General features: G+C 47.2%; 1 protein-coding gene across 1 annotated transcript in view; it reads left to right on the top strand.

Annotated features, from left to right (window-relative positions):
• The first annotated feature begins 2,098 nt into the window (after positions 1-2,098).
• Peli2 (pellino E3 ubiquitin protein ligase family member 2) overlaps positions 2,099-19,268 on the top strand; it is a 147,084-nt gene continuing 129,914 nt past the window's right edge. The window contains exon 1 of the mRNA XM_021181894.3: positions 2,099-2,526. Within this exon, the coding sequence (XP_021037553.1) occupies positions 2,450-2,526 (77 nt within the window). The 5' untranslated portion in view covers positions 2,099-2,449. The remainder of the gene's footprint in view (positions 2,527-19,268) is intronic.

The following is a 19,268-nucleotide window of genomic DNA, read 5'->3' as shown; positions in this document are numbered from 1 at the left end:
TGCATAATCAGGATTGGGGACTTTAAAATTGATTTCATACGTAAGAGTGAGCTATCATTCTCAGGTGGCAATAATTAGGTAGAGATGAGTGTCTCTTTAGAGCCCACAGGACCACCGATGTGCCACCAGTCCCTATTTGGTCCATTTGTTTATTCAGATTCCCTCGACTGTGGTCCTATGCATGCATTCCTGTAGGCCCCCAACAGACTGATTTCCCAGTCTGCCAGGTTGCAAGGTTTACAGTGATTGACAGAAACGATACACTTACAAGTCCTGAGTTGCCTAAGATCAAAGCCTCCACAGATATAAAAACTCAGAGAAAGCAGAACTACCTGTAAGTAACTTTCATAAAGACAAACTCGATTAAGCACCATCAACATGCCCAAGGCATGCTGGGAGAGAAGAGAAAGAAGCCCCCACCCCCTTGGCCCGTGGAGGGCAGAGGTGTCTGGACCAGTTGACCCACAATGGAGGAGTGTCTCTGCCAAAGCTTGGGACAGTTATGGGAAGCACTCAGTCTAGTGTTTGGAACTTAGAAGGAGGTTAATAAATATTTGTTTCCATCCTCCTAACAGCAGATGCAGAGCGCAGCAAGGAAGAAATGGAGCCAGAGCAGTGTAATGCAAGCACAAAAGCACAGCATGCCAGGAGAGAAGGGGGTAATTGTAGCCTAGAGATCAGTAGCAGCAATAGAGCAGACTGGGGGAAGTTCGCATGCCAGAGTGAGGTACTATAATTAGGGAGATGGGTAACTGTGACCGGATTCAAAGGGTTGTTGACAGTCGTGGATATAGTAAGTGGGACCAGGGAGTAAGGAAAACTACACTTGTCATACAGAAACCTACCAACACCATATGAAGAGAAAGGACTCAACTCTAAAAAAGGGTTGCTGGTTAAACCTTTACATTTTCATAACAGAGAAAAGTACAGAGAGTTTGTACAATAAGCTGGATAGCTAGTTGTCTTTAGTCTAAGAATAGAATTTCTGTAATTAGCGGAAATAAGGTAATTGTCTAATAAAGTTTATTTTTGGCTCATCAATAGTGTGGCTTTTGTTATTCTGGAGTAATTTATCTCCAAAGCCTCAATTAAAAGAAGAAAAGCCAGTTACTAACTGAAGTAAAATTACAGAAAGCATCATGTCACTGCTGCAATAGCCTGTCAGAGAGCGATACATGCACGGCGCTGAGCAGTAGAACGGAAGGTTACCCGTGCAATTATTTCTTTTTTAACTCCTTACTTAGAGTCATAGCCTAAACGTGTCTCTGTGTGTGTGTGCACGCGCGCGCGCGATGTTTATACATTGGGTAGCTTTTGCAGTATTTATTTCTTTAAATATTTAACAGTCTGGAAAGGCAGTGACAGGCAATAATATGTAGCGTCTCTAGCATGTTGCAAGGGCTTAATAAATGCTAGAATAATAAATTCCTCTATGATGAAAAACAGCAGTCAGTAAAACTATCACAGCCTACAATATTTTAAAGACACAGCACCATAAAAAAGCATAAAATACAAACAGTGCCTTGATTAAGCCATGGAAATAAAGGAACATTTGTCTTCATTAAAAAAAAAAAATCCACCTAGGTAATTCCCTTTTAAATTCCCCAGGGGGTTGAAAGACGGGACAGAGATGTGAATAAGGAATTAAAAGTAACTTTTAACTTTTCTTTTTCCCCTTTCCCTCCCCTCCCTCCATCTCTCTCTCTTTTCTCCCCCCCCCCCACGTTCTTTCTCCTTTCTCTTGATACACGAAATGGTGAGGAGCCCTTCAATTATCACTCCCCCCAACCAATGGGCAGATTCTTTCTCTTTTCAAGCCCCCCTCTCAAGGGCTTGGCTTTGAAAGCAGACACCCCCAGATCAGTGTGCTCAGCATGGTGAGCTCGGAGGTGTGTGTGGAAGCAATATGCTTGGCTTTTACGCAGGCGGGGCTGGGAGTCCCGGGCTGAGGACGAAGACCCCCGCGCTCCAACTTTTCGGAGGAAGAGAGGAGAAAAACAGAGCTGCCCCTTTAAGGGCTTGCCTTCCCCTTTACTCTATGTTTACATAACACGGGGCGCTCGCGGGCCGCGGGGGCTGGCGGGCGGGCGGGCGGGCGGGGGCCGCGGGAGCGCGGAGGCGCGGGCGGCGGCGCGGCCGTCCCACCTGCCCGGCCCGCTCAGCCCCCCGGCGGCGCGCGCTCCTCCTCCCGCGGGGCTCCGGTCGCCGCTCGCATTCCGTGCTGGGTCCCGCTCGTAGCGGCCAACGTACAGATTAGCTCCGGGGAAGCCGGCGGGCGACGCGCACAGCCAGGACGGAGCAGCCGCGGGACTGGCCGCCCAGCGCCCCGTTCGCCGCCGTGCCGTTCCCCGGCGCGCTCACCCCGTTTTCGGGATGGGAGTGTAGTGGCGGCGCGGACTCGGCGGGGATCGCGGCGGAGGCGGCAGCGGCGGCGGCCGAGCGCGGCTCCATGTTTTCCCCGGGCCAGGAGGAACCCAGCGCCCCCAACAAGGAGCCGGTGAAATACGGGGAGCTGGTGGTCCTGGGGTGAGTTGGGGACGCGGGCGGCGGGGCGTCGCGGAGGGAGAGGGATGCGCTCCTGAGGGCCCGGGTCCCCGGGGTGCTCGTTGCCGCGGCCCGGAGGGCGCTCCTGCACCACGCGGGGTCGCTCGGTGAAGCCCGGAGCCAGTGGCTGCTGGGGACTTCTCGTTCCCGACGACCGCGAACGCGGAGCCCTGTCTCCGAGCCCAGAGCCCAGTCCGCGGGGGTTACGCATTGTTCCAGTCTGTGACCCGGGCCGCGGGTTGGCCTCCGCTTCTTTGCGCCGGGAGTGAGCTCGGCCGAGGGCCTGGACCGGGTCCTGGTTTTCCCGGGTCCTCTCAACAACGGTTCCGGGATCTCCCGGGTTTCCATTCTCGAGTCTCCGCACCCCTTGATCTCCTTACCCCTCGGGCTCCTGCACCCCTCGGGCCCCGGCCTTGCCGATGCCCTGCCAGCGGCGGGGAGCTCGCCACCCTGCCCGCCTCGGCTCCCACTCCGCTGGTGAAAATCACATTTTGAAGATAGTAATTATATACAATCGTTAAAACGACAGCAATTAGAGACTTCATCTACTTCCTGAGTTTCCGAGTGACATTTTCTATTGTTTACCCTTAATAAACCAGGAGGGAGGCTTCGCAGGATTAGCAGGGTAAAGTGGGCAATGAAAAGGGTGTGGGTGGGGGGAGGTGGAAAGTGCAGGAAACTCTCGGAGCTGGAGCAACTTGGGTTTAGTGCTGCAGGGGAAGGATTGGTTTCCCTTTGGATGTGCCGCTCCAGGGAACCCGCGCTTTTGTCCTCTGTTGAAAGATCTGTATTCAGACCCACGCGGGTGTTGATGGGTGGGCTTAGAGGCGCACGAGGAAGCTCCCCTCCTCACCCCTAAGCAGAGACTCTGGGAACTTTGAGAAACGTGTTTTGATTACTACCTTGAAGTAAGTGCCGACTTATTATTATTATTTTTTTAAAGACTCATCTAAAGTTTCCTAGCATTCAGTTTGTTGCAAGCCTTTCTCTGTGTGTGTGTGTGTGTGTGTGGGGGGGGGGGGGTAGTACTGGAAATATCACTGCTTATTTGGAAGCTCAGCAGATGAGCGCCTTCCGCACCTGCATGGGAATTGCATGCACTTAAGAGACAGATGTCAGAGTTCGCTGGGAAGAGGAGGGGATGGGGGGTGGGTGGGGGGAAGCCACAGTTTAGTCTGTCTTACGTAACTTCAGCTCAGCCTAATTTTGTGGAGTTTGGTTTTGTTTATGTGGCTGGCTTCAGAGTATGCTTAACACTGTGAATTTGACAAGGAAGATTAACTTACGCCAGAGCCATTTCACTATTTCCTTTTGAGGCAATCTGTTGAGATGTTTCGGAGCAGTGTGCAATAAACCCGGAGAGGTTTGTGTTCATAGCTAAACGTTTAGGACACTCCAAAGCCAGGAAAAGAATTTACACCCTGGACAGTTGTAATTTAGTGTCTCTGTAACCACCGTTGCCTGTAGCACCTGCTCAGTCCTTCACTAAAGCTTTTCCTGGAACCGCGATGGCTTAGTGTTTCTTACCTAGTAGCTGGAGGCAGGCAGGACGGGTTACCTGTGCACCTACCACATGGCAACACTGTTTGGACATTGGGTATCATCCAGTAGCAGACAGAACACTTCCATTTTACTGGAGAACAAGACCTAAGTAGAAACTCGAGTAAGTAAGTAGCGAATGATGTCTGGTGTTGTCACTTCTTCAACTGAAGTTGGTTAACAGTGGAGCCCTGCGTGGTGGGGGTTTTGGGGGGGAGATGTTGCTTCTTGCCAGCTTAAGGAAGGCCTTTAAGGAAGAAAAATGGGAGTAGCAGATGGTTTTGTGTACGCCTGAATTATGGCTGCTGCCCCTCCCCCTCTTTCTTTCAGATTTCTGACTCTTGCAACATTGAGCACACTAAAGAGTACCTGGAAAGTAGTGAACTAGTTAGATTTTCACTAACTCTTACACAGTTCTGCCCACTGGACTTGAGAGCATGTTGTCCCCTTTAAAATAGCAAGTGCATTTAAATGAAAAAAAAAAGTGCCATTACTGTGCATTCCTGGTCCTTTGGGACATCAATATTGGTGAGCAGAGTCTGTCTAGGAAATTTTCTTGATGAAATTATTCTTGAGGCTAAAGCTGCTCACGGCCTCTGATGTTGTTAAAGTATTTATTTTGTTTCCTTGGAAAGTACAGCGACTTTATTTAACTGCTGAGTGATTGTCCTTTCTTCTGTGTTCTGAATCACATGGTAAAATGTCACTTAGGCAGTTTGGAAAGCAAGCTGTAAAGTTGATTCAGGCCTCGATGATCTAAGCATGGGTGATTCTTGTCATAGGTTGCACAGGAGGAGAGAATGCCATGTGGGATTGTAGTGGGGTTGTCGTTTTCTGTCCAGTTAGTGGAGTTTAAATTATTTGTTAATTCTAACCAGTTACTGTGTCATAGTCCCAAGTCCTTGTTGTGTCCACTGCTTAATTGAAGATGGAGAAATGATTGGCTTGTTCGCTTTTTTAGCTGAGAAGTATTAATTTGGCTATCACTTTAAAGTTGGGGGAGTGGTTTGGGATTTAAAAGCCATTCAAGGTAGTAGAGCCCTGATTAAAGTCTCGTGATTTTTTTTTGTTGTTGTTTTTATTATTTTTTCTTTTTTCCTGACCCACTGGCTCTGTGATCCTCTCTGTTTCTTCAGCAATATCAAAATAGTCTCCAAGGAGCCTCTCTGGGGGTCTGTTCTGTTGTTCTGTTCATTTGCTCAAATGTGGAACACACACAGTTAACCAATTCTAGATAGCTTGATATTTGTTGATTTTCATGAGTCTTAAAGTGATGGTGCTAGAACTCCCATGAGCACACATCCATCCATGGTCATAATAGCAGAAAAGCAATCAACACCGGGCTGGGGCGGGGGAGGTAGTTCAATGAATAAGTGCTTGCTTGCTGTACCAGCATGTGGACCTGTGTAAAAGGTATGCGATCGCATCTGTAACCACAGCGCTGGGGAGGCAGAGACATGTGGATCCCGGGGGCTCCCAGGCTGGCCAGTCTAGTCCAAGTGGCCAGCTCCAAATTCGGTGAGCAATCCAAAAATTAAAAGTGAAGAGTGGCAGAGGAAAGCGTCTTATGCTGGCCTCTGGCTCCTCCCTCCCCAAAGTAAATATGTGTAATTACATTTTTAGGGAAGAAATCATGTTTTGAAGTTAAGCAGACTGAGACAAATAGCAGAAAGGGGCTTAGTCTGGTAGTGGAGCTCAGGAGGGGTGGGGGTCTAAGAGATATATTATTTAGCCCTTCACAAAGAAACCAGAGCTCCTTGACTTCTGTGTTCGTCCTGGGTTAGGTCAGTTTCATGGCTTTCTGCTGGAGGCTGACTCCAGCTGTGCTGCTGGGCCTCAGAGCTCCCTTCTGAATTCATTCATTTTGAAGCATGCTGCTCTTTGCCAACTAATGGCCCACCCTGGTTTTTGGAGGGAAAAACTACCTTGCGTACTCCCTTGGTTTCCCTCGACTCTGTGTTGAGTGGGTAATGCATTCTGCAGGGCCTCGGCTCTGATTTGATGTGACACAGAACAGGCTTGCAACACTTTCACTCACAGGCTCTTCATCTGGGGGCTGTAGAGTTCAGGGAATCCACAGAGTTGGATGGGGGGAAAACCCTGTTTGTTACAGGGTTTACAGTACAGAAATCTACTGTTTCACTCAGAATAGGCAACACAGAGACCTGTTGCCTATTTGTTACTTAATGTCTTAATACAGAAATAGAGGTGTAAGCAGAACATAGTGGTGCACACAGGAAACCCTGGGGAGTCTGTGGCCATCCTCAGCTACATAATGACGTCATAAGCTTGAGGTCAGCTTGTGCTGAATGAGACCCTGCTCTGATACATACATAGTACAGGTGTGGACTGAGGATATAGGTTGTGGTAAAGCCACTGCCCAGCGAGTGCAAGGTCCTGTTTTCCACCACCAGCACTTAAACAGACTGTTAGAAGTGCTGGCGATGTTCCAGAGTAAAGCTATTTTGTTAACAAAGTAACTGATTTCATTGGCAACTATGCATTGAAAACCTTTCTGTCTCTCTGAGCAGGACTCAGTGGGAGTAACTAGATCACTACAGGATGCTTGGCACAAAAAAGGTTAAAGAGCTCCTTACAGTTGAGGCTTCTCCTCCACTGTGGCAGTACATCCAGCAGGTGCCTGCTCTTCCCCTGGATTGGCAGTTGCTCTGTCAGATGAGACAGAGGGCTAGATTGCTTGACCATGCTATGGACTCAGACGTTACGGTTTTTAAAGCGGCTTTTATCCACGTCTTTCCGTGTTGTGGTCTTTGGACCTGCCTTGATGGCCTTTCTCCTACTGTACACTTCTTACTTTTTAAACTCTTATTTGACCCTAAAGATGTCAAACATTGTATTCTGTAGACTAAAAGATCTTTGAATGTTTAGAAATAAGCAGACAGAATCTTCGCTGCCGCTCAGCATGTGGGGTAATGGGAGTGCTGTGGCCAGTCTGCCTGTGGATGGGTGCCTCATTCTGAGGCTATTATGGGCCATAATGTTACTGGCTTGGGGTTGCTATGTTGTCCTTTACTAACTTTAGCCTTGTTTGGTGTGTGTGGCTGTCTGTCTGACTGTGGGCTTGCCAATCTGGCTTTCTTAGATCTGTTCCTTTTATGTGCCAAGACTGAAAACTTTATTAGGACTTTTCATTTGGGGCATATTTCCTCATGCAATAATCATTTCAAGATGGTTTTTATAAACAGAGTAAGACCAGATTGATTCAGCATCTAGTGACCTTTCCATACGTATTTATCCAAAAGATAAAACACAGACAAAATGAAACAAAATACGACATGGCATTCGGTCCACCATTGGGAGACCGATCCCATCACCCTAGTGACACGGGTACAGGGGCAGTGGCCTCCTTGAGTGGGATTGTAGGTTGGCTTTTAAAGGAACATAACAGCAACACATTGGCCTCATTGGCATGGGAGAGAAATATCCAGGAAAAAGAGTTGTTAATGTCCATGATTTAATTAAAGGGTTCTCCGAAGGTGTTTTGTGAAAGGAAAATGAAGATGTAGTGATTGACTCACAGAGTTGTTAATTGTCGTCTTCATCTTTTGGAAAACAAGTTGACAAACGCAGACCATGCTTCACGTTTCTTAGTTTTCTCCCACTTGGCCATTCTGAGCCACACTCTCAGCCTCCTCGTGTGTGATGATGAGCCCGGAGGCATGGGCCTTGTGATTTATGACAAGCAGTCAAGGGCGGATCTTGCAAATGACTCGGCGATGTTACTTTAATACTGCCATGTTTTCACCCCACCCCACCCCACCCCACCCCACCCCACCCCACCCCACCCCCACATTGTGATGTGTTTCCTCAAGTGGGAATGAAGGGGTGGAGTCACATCAGGCAAGCCAGGAATTTATTCCTTCAACAAATATTTATTGGGTGTCTACCCTTCCAGAGCCTGGGGATGCAGCTAGAAAATAAGACGGGCAGGATTCCTGCCTGGGTGAATGGCTAAATACCCTTGTCACGCCCCTGTAGTGACCAGCTATCGTTGAGGTGTAGCTCATTATTTGTCCCCCCACATACCGTTAGATGCCACGCTTGGTTCTCAGACACACAAGGTGGACTTCGTTGGTGCTACAAAGCTTCCCGCATGATCGGGAAGAGCAAAAGGCTGTGATGCATGCTATCATTTAGCAGACCCTCTGTCCTCCATGAGACTGGGAAGAGGTGGCCCAGAGGAGGCAGGAGGGGAGAGCACAGTGCTTAGCTCCTTCAAGAGAGTGATTGGACAGTGAGGTGGGAGGTGAGATAGACACCGGCCACCAGGGGCATTGTGGGAGAGTTTGAGACAACTGCAGGGTCAGAATAGAAAGGGCTTTGGACAGAGCCTTCTACAGAGAGGGCACCATGGTGATGGGGGAGGAAACTGAGGTAGAGTCCACCAAGGCAAAGACAGAGGTCTATGATCTGGCTTTCCAGACCCTGCTTCCTGTCACTGGGACCCAGTTTTAGCCCTCGCCTGGTATCACAGGTCAGGTTGCTCATTGACTACCCTGGACCACTGTCACAGACAAGCACCTGCTCTGTCTGTCTACCTCATGCTCACTTTGAGGGACAGAGATGGCAAGCAAGCAGGCGGGACAAAAGGCAGAACTTCAGAGAGTGATTGGGTGTGCACGAGGAGAGGTCAGGTCGCTGGGTGGGTACTAGGGAGAAGTGAGACCCCTTCAGATAGAGAAAAGCCGCTGAGAGAACTGGCTTCTCCTCAGGGCACCTACTGTTGAGTTGTTTTCCTTGTTAATACACATTCTGGTGTTACAGCCAAAGATATTCAGGTATTCTGTCAATTAAGGAGGCAGAGCAGTTTCCCAAAGGGAAGACAGAGGGACAGACACCAAGACGGACCCTCACTGTAAGCATGAGTCAGTCTGAAGAGTCAAGGAGAGGCATGCGCGTACCCAGTATGTCCAGCGTGGGACTTAGATTCCACCAGCATTCATTGAAACCGCGTTGTCTTCCCTTCATGTACTTTGATGGATGGGCAGGGACCCGTGAGCTCCCTAGTTGAGGAGTGCCGGGCACGTCTTTGGGGGGCACAGTGGATAGTCGTGGAGTCTCTCCTGGAGGTGCTACTTTACAGACGCTGCCAGCTGTTTTAGTTCCAACTCTGATTTGTTTTTCTTTTCATGAGTTACCTGCCAGTCAATGCGGTCACCTGCACCAAGTTCTGCCTCACAGGGAAGCAGGCCTTCTGTTCCGACTTTTGTCAGCTGCTCTGAGCTGCACTGCAGTGCCATAGTAGCATGGAAGGGCTGTGGTCATCAGTGCATGTCCATGATGGGGTGTACAAGCCACTTGCATAGCTTCTAATACATAGGCATCAGGGTCATTTCAGTCTAAGGGCTAAGTCTTGGCTGGGGCTTCTTTTCAGCCATCCACAGAAGGCTAGTCGCTGAGCCGCTTCACCGACTTGGTTCCTCGCTGTTTCAGTGTGTGTGAAATCTGTTTGTAGGATAAGAAGTCATTACTAAAAGCTTTCTGCTTCCATTCTAATTAGGAGTGGCTCAACAGAATCCAACCACAGCAGGCAGTCGTTGCGTTCAGTTTCTGGGTCTTTGGTAGGAGAACAGGCTGTTAACCATCCTAGCAAGCTCCCCAGAGGATTCTTATCCTCTGCCCTTCCTTTTTTCTTCTTTCCCACCCCTCCCCATTCTTGCCTCTCCCTCCATATCCCTCCCTAGACTTCATCGTGTTCTTAAGACTGTGGAATATGAGTTGTCACCACAACACCTCGTGCTCTGTGTAATGAGGTTTTCCTGGGAGACTGGACTGACGGATTGCCTCAAGGAGAGGTCCTTTCTTCAGGAGTACTGCAGACACAGGGATTTGTTTTCGCTCAGAAATGTCTTGTAGACCATTCCCCTCCATCTCAGGATGCTTCCCATGCTGTACCTGTTTTCACTTGGTGACTTCAGTGCCTCATCTTAAAGCCTCTCAGAGAAAGCATTGTACTGACTCTGAGGTGGCGCTGGGACCACTTCCCCGGTTGGTCTTGCGGCTGGAGGGATGTCGGGTCTTTGACATCACCTCACGCTCTGTTCAGACAGCCAGAGCTCCCCTTCCCTGCCGGGGTGTCCTGGCCTTACTGGGTGGTGAACCCTCCCTTTCAGACCTGCTGGTTGCAGGGTTTGCTTTGGTCACTGTGGTGGAGGGAAGGATGCCAAACTTCAGTGCATTGCCTTAGTGGCTACTGTAGCCTCTGCCCACCACGGGGGCCAAAACCCACTATAGACAAGATGGCAACAGAAACTTACATCTTTGTAGTTCTGAACTTAAGGACCAGGGTGGCAGGTTCTTCTAAGGCCCCCACTCTTTGGCAGACACTTAACCACCTTCTCACATGTTCTTTGGCTCTTCCGCCTTGCCCACCTGTCTCTTGGATGGGGCCTTCTTGCATCAGCCCGTTTACCTTTAATTACCTCTTTTAAAGCCCATCTTCAAATGCAGTTACACCCTGGCACCTTCTGGGAGTTAGTATTTCAAGGTGAATTTCATGGAAATACAGTTTTACACCAGAGTGTTCCCTTAGAGGGGGGCTGCCATGTCAGGGAGTTTGACCACTTCCCTGGAGAGAGTGGTGCTGGTGTGAGAGAGATTTACAAGGGAGGAGGGAAAGGCTTGCAGGACCCTGTCTGTCATGGCCGCTAAGCTCAGGTTATGGACCGATGAGTGAGATCATCAGAGCTCCTTGGGCCTATTGAGCTGCCATTGACATTACCCAGAGCAGCATGAGAGCTCTTTCTACTGTCTTCTTTCCAGGTGAGAGAACTCTGTGTGTGTGTGTGTGTGTGTGCGTGAGGTGTATGTTTTGTGCTGTTGTGTTCTGGGAGGCTTGTTTCGCAGCAGCCATACACCACGTTTGCATTTAGTTCACTTGTGAGATCTGACAACTCTTAATATGAAGTGGATTCATGGAGCTTTTGTTGAGTTGTTTTTCTTTCCTTTAGGTTATTGATTACTTTAATTAGCATAATTACAGTATTTTGGATGAGTTATTCTAAACATTAAATCCTGGAGGTTTTGAGAATCTTAGCTAACAAAAGCATCTGGAATAACTGTTAAATGTAAGTTCTCATCGAGGTTTCTTGCCTAGCTTCTGTCTTCCTCGGTCCCATCTCCTGAGCTGTGCTGAGAGCCAGCGGCTGGCGACTAACCTGACTGAACTGAGAATCCTGCTCCCTCAGGCTTCCACATGGACAGCTCCCACCCAGGATAGGGCTAAGTGCATGGCGGAGGATTCTTCAGGCTTTTAAGGGTCGCTGTTGTGCAATAAGAGAGCGAGCAGAAGCTTGAGACGAGGGAGGAACCTCTCTCCTGCATCTTGTAGGTTCAGGACTCCCAGTAGACCAGAAGAAACTCCTCAGCATTGCAGTGAGGGGCAGGTGGCCGCTTGGAAAGCAAGCTCGAGTACATGCGTTGTCCCTGTCTGTGGCTTTGGGAGGTAAGGATGTAGTTCAGTTACCAAACACTTCAGGCCTCACAGGGGCCGTGGAGAGCTGTTCTGTGCTGGCTAAGAAACAAACAGGCAGAATGTATCTGTGGTGCGGTGTGCTTTTATGGGGGTTGGGGACAGCTTGTTTTCTACAGAGAAGCCAGTTGTGACATCCACAATGCAGCAGGCCCTTTCTGGTGCTGGGTAGCGAGTAGTGGGAGGCTGCAGATGTGGAAACTACCATTGCTGCCTCTCAACTGGACACATCCCCTAGAAAGGAAAAGGAAAACAACCAACCCGAAGACAGCCCAGAAAACAGAAGCTCTTCCTGTAGGCAGCTGAGAGAAGCGTAATTTCTAAGTTAACCCTAACATTTTCTACTTTTAATCAGCGCAGTTTTAAGTGAAACTTTGAACTGTTGTGTTTTTAAGTTCCTAGCATTTACAGTTTGGTAGTGTTAAGGTTTAAAACCGTAATAACATTGGGGACCACATATAAAATTACATGTGTTCTTCAAGTGAACAGTTTAATTGCAGTAAGGCCAGCTAACCATATCAGCACCGAGTGGTGTAACCCCTCGGTTTTCTATAGTGATGCTCTTTGGTGGTTTGGCTGTGGTAGTTTGAGTTAGAGCTCAGGAGTGCTGGCACCCAGGTATCAGGCGCAGAGTCGCATCACTCTCAGGGAGATTGTCGCAGAGTGCCAGGTTCTATAAGCTGATTTCCATTACTCTCCCAAGACTTCATATTATTATCTGGGCAATGAGGTGCCAGCTTAGTGCCTCGTCCTGGCTTCTCCCTGGCGACAGAGCCAGCGAGGGTGCTCAGAGTGTACGGCTCAGAAGTTTGCTGTCCTCCACTCGGCAAAGGACAGAGAGCTTGTCACCGAGGGACATTGGCAAGAAGATTTCCGAGGCAGCCTTTTGCAGCCTCTGAGCAGTTTTGAAGGGGGAGTGGTTGTTCTGGGACTGGAGTAGAGAAGCCACAGGGGTGTTGGAACCTTGAGATTGAAGTGCCCTGGGGGAAGTGAATGGAATTGGAAACTGTGGCTAGCGTAGTATCAGGAGTCAGAGGGCTCTTAAGTTAGGGGACTGGTGAACACTCCCAGTCCCTGTCTTCCCGGACTTTGTAGTCTCTCTGCAGAAAAGGACTTGGAACAAATTAAACCTAGCCAGTTGCTGCCAAGTGTGAGGGTAGCCACTGGGGACAAAGTGCGTTTTTGTGTGAAGGACTTGAGTTTTCTGACTCCACTTCAGCCGAGGTGGAAGGATGTGTGGGAGCGGGTATGTGTGTGTGAGCGGGTTAGTAAGGCGAGAGCACAATGCATGAAGCGCACAGAGAGCCCGGGGAGTTGAAACACTCAGTGTGTTTAGAGATCAAAGTCGGGGTGGATGGCTGGAAGGCTGGAAGGGCAGAGGCTCTGACAGGGGAGTTCTGCTGCTAGTGTGTGCTTTAGAGTCTTCTTGGTGCAGGAAGCTCTTGTGCAAGGCTCTGAATAGTTGAGTTTGGTAATCCTCAGGCCCTTCCGTGACTATAGTTGCTTTCCCCTGTCTCTCTGCCCCTTTCCTGCTGAGGGACAGTCACTCTCAGGGGTTGTAGCCCCATTCTGGCAGTGGCATTTGGGGAACAGTGTGGTCATTTCATCCCATGGGAGCTTCTTGTTTTACAAGCAATGAATGTTTTCGGATTGAACCCCACTGGCCAAGCAGTTGGGGTCTCTGCTCTCTGCCCTTCCTCCACCCCCTCTGGCCTAGCATTCCAACAGGCCCAGGTCATGGTGTCCCTTTGAGTGTCTGCTGGGGTGGGAGGAAGTGGGGTGACATCAGAGCCCACTGTTCCCCTTTCCTTGTCTGCGGAGGCTCTTTCTAGTAGTCACTGTAAGAAGCAGCTGGCTGCTGTCCTACTGGCCTTTACTGTAGTGGTTCAAAGCAGACTGCTCCCCCTACTGGAACCCCACCCCAGCCCACCCCAGTGTCTTTGCCAAGCCAAACCGGCAGGAGTGTGTGCACATAGAGCCCGGCCTTTTGCTCCAGACCAGCCCCTCAGATGTGTAACTAGGCAGAAGTGTGTTTTAGTGCTATTTGTGAGGGTCCTGGTTGTTGCTCACATGCCCTGTCCAGCCTGTGAGCGTCTCTCTCTCCGATCTCTGCCCAGCCTTCAGGGTGCGCTGCTCACATCCTTTGAACTGAAGTGAGGCCTCTAGGTGCTGAGAAAATCTGTATTTGAGGACTCTGTTAGTGGAGGATCTGATCTGAGCCTTTTTCCTTTTATGTGGAAACAGGCAATCTTCCCCTGGACAATTGCTTCTTCTAAGCCTGATTCCTCTTCCCTTTAGGAGGGGGGCCCAGAGGGCTGGCTCCTAGGCCCTGATGATGGCTTCTGACCTTTCTGAGTGAGTAGTCTCACCTAAGTCCTATGCAGAAGGGGTGTTGGCCCCAGCCTTGAACTCAGGATGGCCCCAATGGCTTGCCTCGTAAGTGAGGAAAGCGAGGGCTTGGAGCTGTGGGTGACCCCCTCACCCACAGTACAGCTGCTCCACCCCTTGTCCCTCACTCCTCTTTCTTTTTTGAGCCAAGGTCTCATATAGCCCCAAGAGCTATAGTGCCTCACTTGGTTTCATCTTGCCAGGTCTTAGGGACCCTGAGGATGGGACCCAGGGCAGGACTCAGGCCTGTGTCTTCACTTCAGCTGTCAAACGCTCCACTCTTTCCTCTGTGTTGAGCACAGCCTACATCCCTTTAACTGACCTTTTCAGGCTAACCTGCATGCACAGAACACAAGGCATCATTCCTTTAAGGAAGTTACCAGCAGTAAAAGTGTTTTCTTGTGTTTATAACGTAGATTAGCTTCTTTAGTTTTTTTTTTTTTTTTTTAAAGTTTGCTTTGTTTCCCGTGCGCTTTTAAAACAGCAAATAAGGACACTGCATTAGTTAGGGAAGCAGAAACTGGCCTGAGTAGGGCCACAGGCCTCATCCGCCGGATCAGCACCGGGGTAGCTAGAGCGCAGGGTCGGATGACACCCGCCAGCTACCCACGACCCCCGCCACAGGATTTTGAGACTGCTGGTGAGTGGAACACAGATTCTGCTCCAGTCCAATCACGCGGGACCTGAGACTGCTCTGGTTGGGGAGAGAGAAATCCGGCCTACATAGGGCCACAAGCCTCTTCCGGTCAGAAAAGCACCGGGGTAGCGAGGGCGCAGGGTCGGCTGACACTCGCCAGCTACCCACAACACCCGCCACAGGATCTTAAGACTTCTGGAGAGTGGAACACAGCTTCTGCTCCAATCCAATTGCGCGCGGGACCTGAGACTGCATTAGTTAGGGAAGCAGAAAACCGGCCTGAGTAGGACCACAGGCCTCTTCCGGCTGGACCAGCACCGGGGTACTGCCAGATACCCACGACCCCCGCCACAAGATTTTGAGACTGCTGGTGAGTGGAACACAGCTTCTGCTCCAATCTTTAAACAGTGACAACGACAACAACTAACCCCAGAGATTACCAGATGGCGAAAGGTAAACGTAATAATCTTACTAACAGAAACCAAGACCACTCACCATCATCAGAACCAAGCACTCCCACTTCGCCCAGTCCAGGGCACCCCAACACACCGGAAAAGCTAGACACCGATCTAAAAGCATATCTCATGATGATGGTAGAGGACTTCAAGAAGGACTTTAATAACACACTTAAAGAAATACAAAGGAACACTGGTAAACAGGTAGAAGACAATAAAGAGGAAGCACAAAAATCCCTTAAAGAATTGCAGGAGAACACTGCTAAAGAGTTACAAATCCTTAAAGAAAAACAGGATAACCTAATCAAACAGGTAGAAGTCCTTAATGAAAAACAGGAAAACACATCCAAACAGATGATGGAAATGAACAAAACCATACTAGACCTAAAAAGGGAAGTAGACACAATAAAGAAAACCCAAAATGAGGCAACACTGGAGATAGAAACCCTAGGAAAGAAATCTGGAACCATAGATACCAGCATCAGCAACAGAATACAAGAGATGGAAGAGAGAATCTCAGGTGCAGAAGATTCCATAGAGAACATCGGCACAACAATCAAGGAAAATGTAAAATGCAAAAAGATCCTAACTCAAAACATCCAAGAAATACAGGACACAATGAGAAGACCAAACCTACGGATAATAGGAGTGGATGAGAATGAAGATTTTCAACTCAAAGGACCAGCAAACATCTTCAACAAAATTATAGAAGAAAACTTCCCAAATCTAAAGAAAGAGATGCCCATGAACATACAAGAAGCCTACAGAACTCCAAATAGACTGGACCAGAAAAGAAATACCTCCCGACACATAATAATCAGAACAACAAATGCTCTAAATAAAGATAGAATACTAAAAGCAGTAAGAGAAAAAGGCCAAGTAACATATAAAGGCAAGCCTATCAGAATTACACCAGATTTTTCACCAGAGACTATGAAAGCCAGAAGATCCTGGACGGATGTTATACAGACACTAAAAGAACACAAATTCCAGCCCAGGCTACTATACCCAGCCAAACTCTCAATTAACATAGATGGAGAAACCAAAGTATTCCACGACAAAACCAAATTCACACATTATCTCTCCATGAATCCAGCCCTTCAAAGGATAATAACAGAAAAAAACCAATACAAGGACGGGAACCACGCCCTAGAAACAACAAGAAGGTAATCCCTCAACAAACCTAAAAGAAGACAGCCACAAGAACAGAATGCCAACTTTAACAACAAAAATAACAGGAAACAACAATTACTTTTCCTTAATATCTCTTAATATCAATGGACTCAACTCCCCGATAAAAAGACATAGACTAACAAACTGGCTACACAAACAAGACCCAACATTTTGCTGCTTACAGGAAACTCATCTCAGAGAAAAAGATAGACACTACCTCAGAATGAAAGGCTGGAAAACAATTTTCCAAACAAATGGTATGAAGAAACAAGCTGGAGTAGCCATTGTAATATCTGATAAGATTGACTTCCAACCCAAAGTCATCAAAAAGGACAGGGAGGGACACTTCATACTCATTAAAGGTAAAATCCTCCAAGAGGAACTATCAATCCTGAATATCTATGCTCCAAATACAAAGGCAGCCACATTCATTAAAGAAACTTTAGTAAATCTCAAAGCACACATTGCACCTCATACAATAATAGTGGGAGACTTCAACACACCACTTTCACCAATGGACAGATCATGGAAACAGAAACTAAACAGGGACACAGAGAAACTAAGAGAAATTATGAATCAAATGGATCTGGCAGATATCTACAGAAAATTCTATCCTAAAACAAAAGGATATACCTTCTTCTCAGCACCTCATGGTACCTTCTCCAAAATTGACCACATAATTGGTCACAAAACAGGCCTCAACAGATACAAAAATATTGAAATTGTCCCATGCATCCTATCAGATCACCATGGACTAAGGCTGATCTTCCATAACAAAATAAATAATAGAAAGCCAACCTTCACGTGGAAACTGAACAACACTCTTCTCAATGATACCTTGGTCAAGGAAGGAATAAAGAAAGAAATTAAGGACTTTTTAGAGTTCAATGAAAATGAAGCCACAACATACCCAAACTTATGGGACGCAATGAAAGCATTTCTAAGAGGAAAACTCATAGCTCTGAGTGCCTCCAAAAGGAAACTAGAGAGAGCACACATTAGCAGCTTGACAACACACCTAAAAGCACTAGAACAAAAGGAAGCAAATTCACCCAAGAGGAGTAGACGGCAGGAAATAATCAAACTCAGGGGCGAAATCAACCAAGTGGAAACAAGAAAAACTATTCAAAGAATCAACCAATCAAGGAGCTGGTTCTTTGAGAAAATCAACAAGATAGATAAACCCTTAGCCAGACTCACTAGAGGGCACAGGGAAAGCATCCTAATTAACAAAATCAGAAATGAAAAAGGAGACATAACAACAGATCCTGAAGACATCCAAAACACCATCAGATCCTTCTACCAAAGGCTATACTCAACAAAACTCGAGAACCTGGATGAAATGGAGAAGTTCCTAGACAGATACCAGGTACCAAAGTTGAATCAAGATCAGGTTAATGATCTAAACAGCCCTATATCCCCCAAAGAAATAGAAGCAGTCATTAATAGTCTCCCAACTAAAAAAAGCCCAGGACCAGATGGGTTTAGTGCAGAGTTCTATCAGACCGTCAAAGAAGATCTAATCCCAGTTCTTCACAAACTATTCCACAAAATAGAAACAGAAGGTACTCTACCCAACTCATTCTATGAAGCCACAATTACTCTGATACCTAAACCACAAAAAGACCCAACAAAGATAGAAAACTTCAGACCAATATCCCTTATGAATAGTGATGCAAAAATCCTCAATAAAGTTCTTGCTAACCGAATCCAAGAACACATCAAAACAATCATCCATCCTGACCAAGTAGGTTTCATCCCAGGGATGCAGGGATGGTTCAATATACGGAAATCCATCAACGTAATCCAGTATATAAACAAACTCAAAGACAAAAACCACACGGTCATCTCATTAGATGCGGAAAAAGCATTTGACAAGATCCAACACCCATTCATGATAAAAGTCTTGGAAAGATCAGGAATTCAAGGCCCATACCTAAACATGATAAAAGCAATCTACAGCAAACCAGTAGCCAACATCAAAGTAAATGGTGAGAAGCTTGAAGCAATCCCTCTAAAATCAGGGACTAGACAAGGCTGTCCACTTTCTCCATACCTATTCAACATTGTACTTGAAGTCCTAGCCAGAGCAATTCGACAACAAAAGGAGATCAGAGGGATACAAATTGGAAAAGATGAAGTCAAAATATCACTCTTTGCAGATGATATGATAGTATATATAAGTGACCCTAAAAATTCCACCAGAGAACTCCTAAGCCTGATAAACAGCTTCGGTGAAGTAGCTGGATATAAAATTAACTCAAACAAATCAATGGCCTTTCTCTACACAAAGAATAAACAGGCTGAGAAAGAAATTAGGGAAACAACACCCTTCTCAATAGTCACAAATAATATTAAATATCTTGGCGTGACTCTAACTAAGGAAGTGAAAGATCTGTATAATAAAAACTTCAAGTCTCTGAAGAAAGAAATTCTAGAAGATCTCAGAAGATGGAAAGATCTCCCATGCTCATGGATTTGTAGGATCAACATTGTAAAAATGGCTATCTTGCCAAAAGCAATCTACAGATTCAATGCAATCCCCATCAAAATTCCAACTCAATTCTTCAACGAATTAGAAAGTGCAATCTGCAAATTCATCTGGAATAACAAAAAACCTAGGATAGCAAAAACTCTTCTCAAGGATAAAAGAACCTCTGGTGGAATCACCATGCCGGACCTAAAGCTCTACTACAGAGCAATTGTGATAAAAACTGCATGGTACTGGTATAGTGACAGACAAATAGACCAATGGAATAGAATTGAAGACCCAGAAATGAACCCACACACCTACGGTCACTTGATCTTCGACAAGGGAGCTAAAAACATCCAGTGGAAGAAAGACAGCATTTTCAACAAATGGTGCTGGCACAACTGGTTGTTAACATGTAGAAGAATGTAGAAGAATGCGAATAGATCCATTCCTATCTCCTTGTACTAAGGTCAAGTCTAAGTGGATCAAGGAACTTCACATAAAACCAGAGACACTGAAACTTATAGAGGAGAAAGTGGGGAAAAGCCTTGAAGGTATGGGCACAGG

Source organism: Mus caroli, unplaced genomic scaffold (genome assembly GCF_978045245.1).
Source record: "Mus caroli unplaced genomic scaffold, Mus_caroli_1 scaffold_12, whole genome shotgun sequence".
Lineage (NCBI taxonomy): Eukaryota > Metazoa > Chordata > Mammalia > Rodentia > Muridae > Mus > Mus caroli.
Note: the sequence above shows the minus strand (reverse complement) of the source record. Positions and strands in the feature narration are given on the sequence as shown.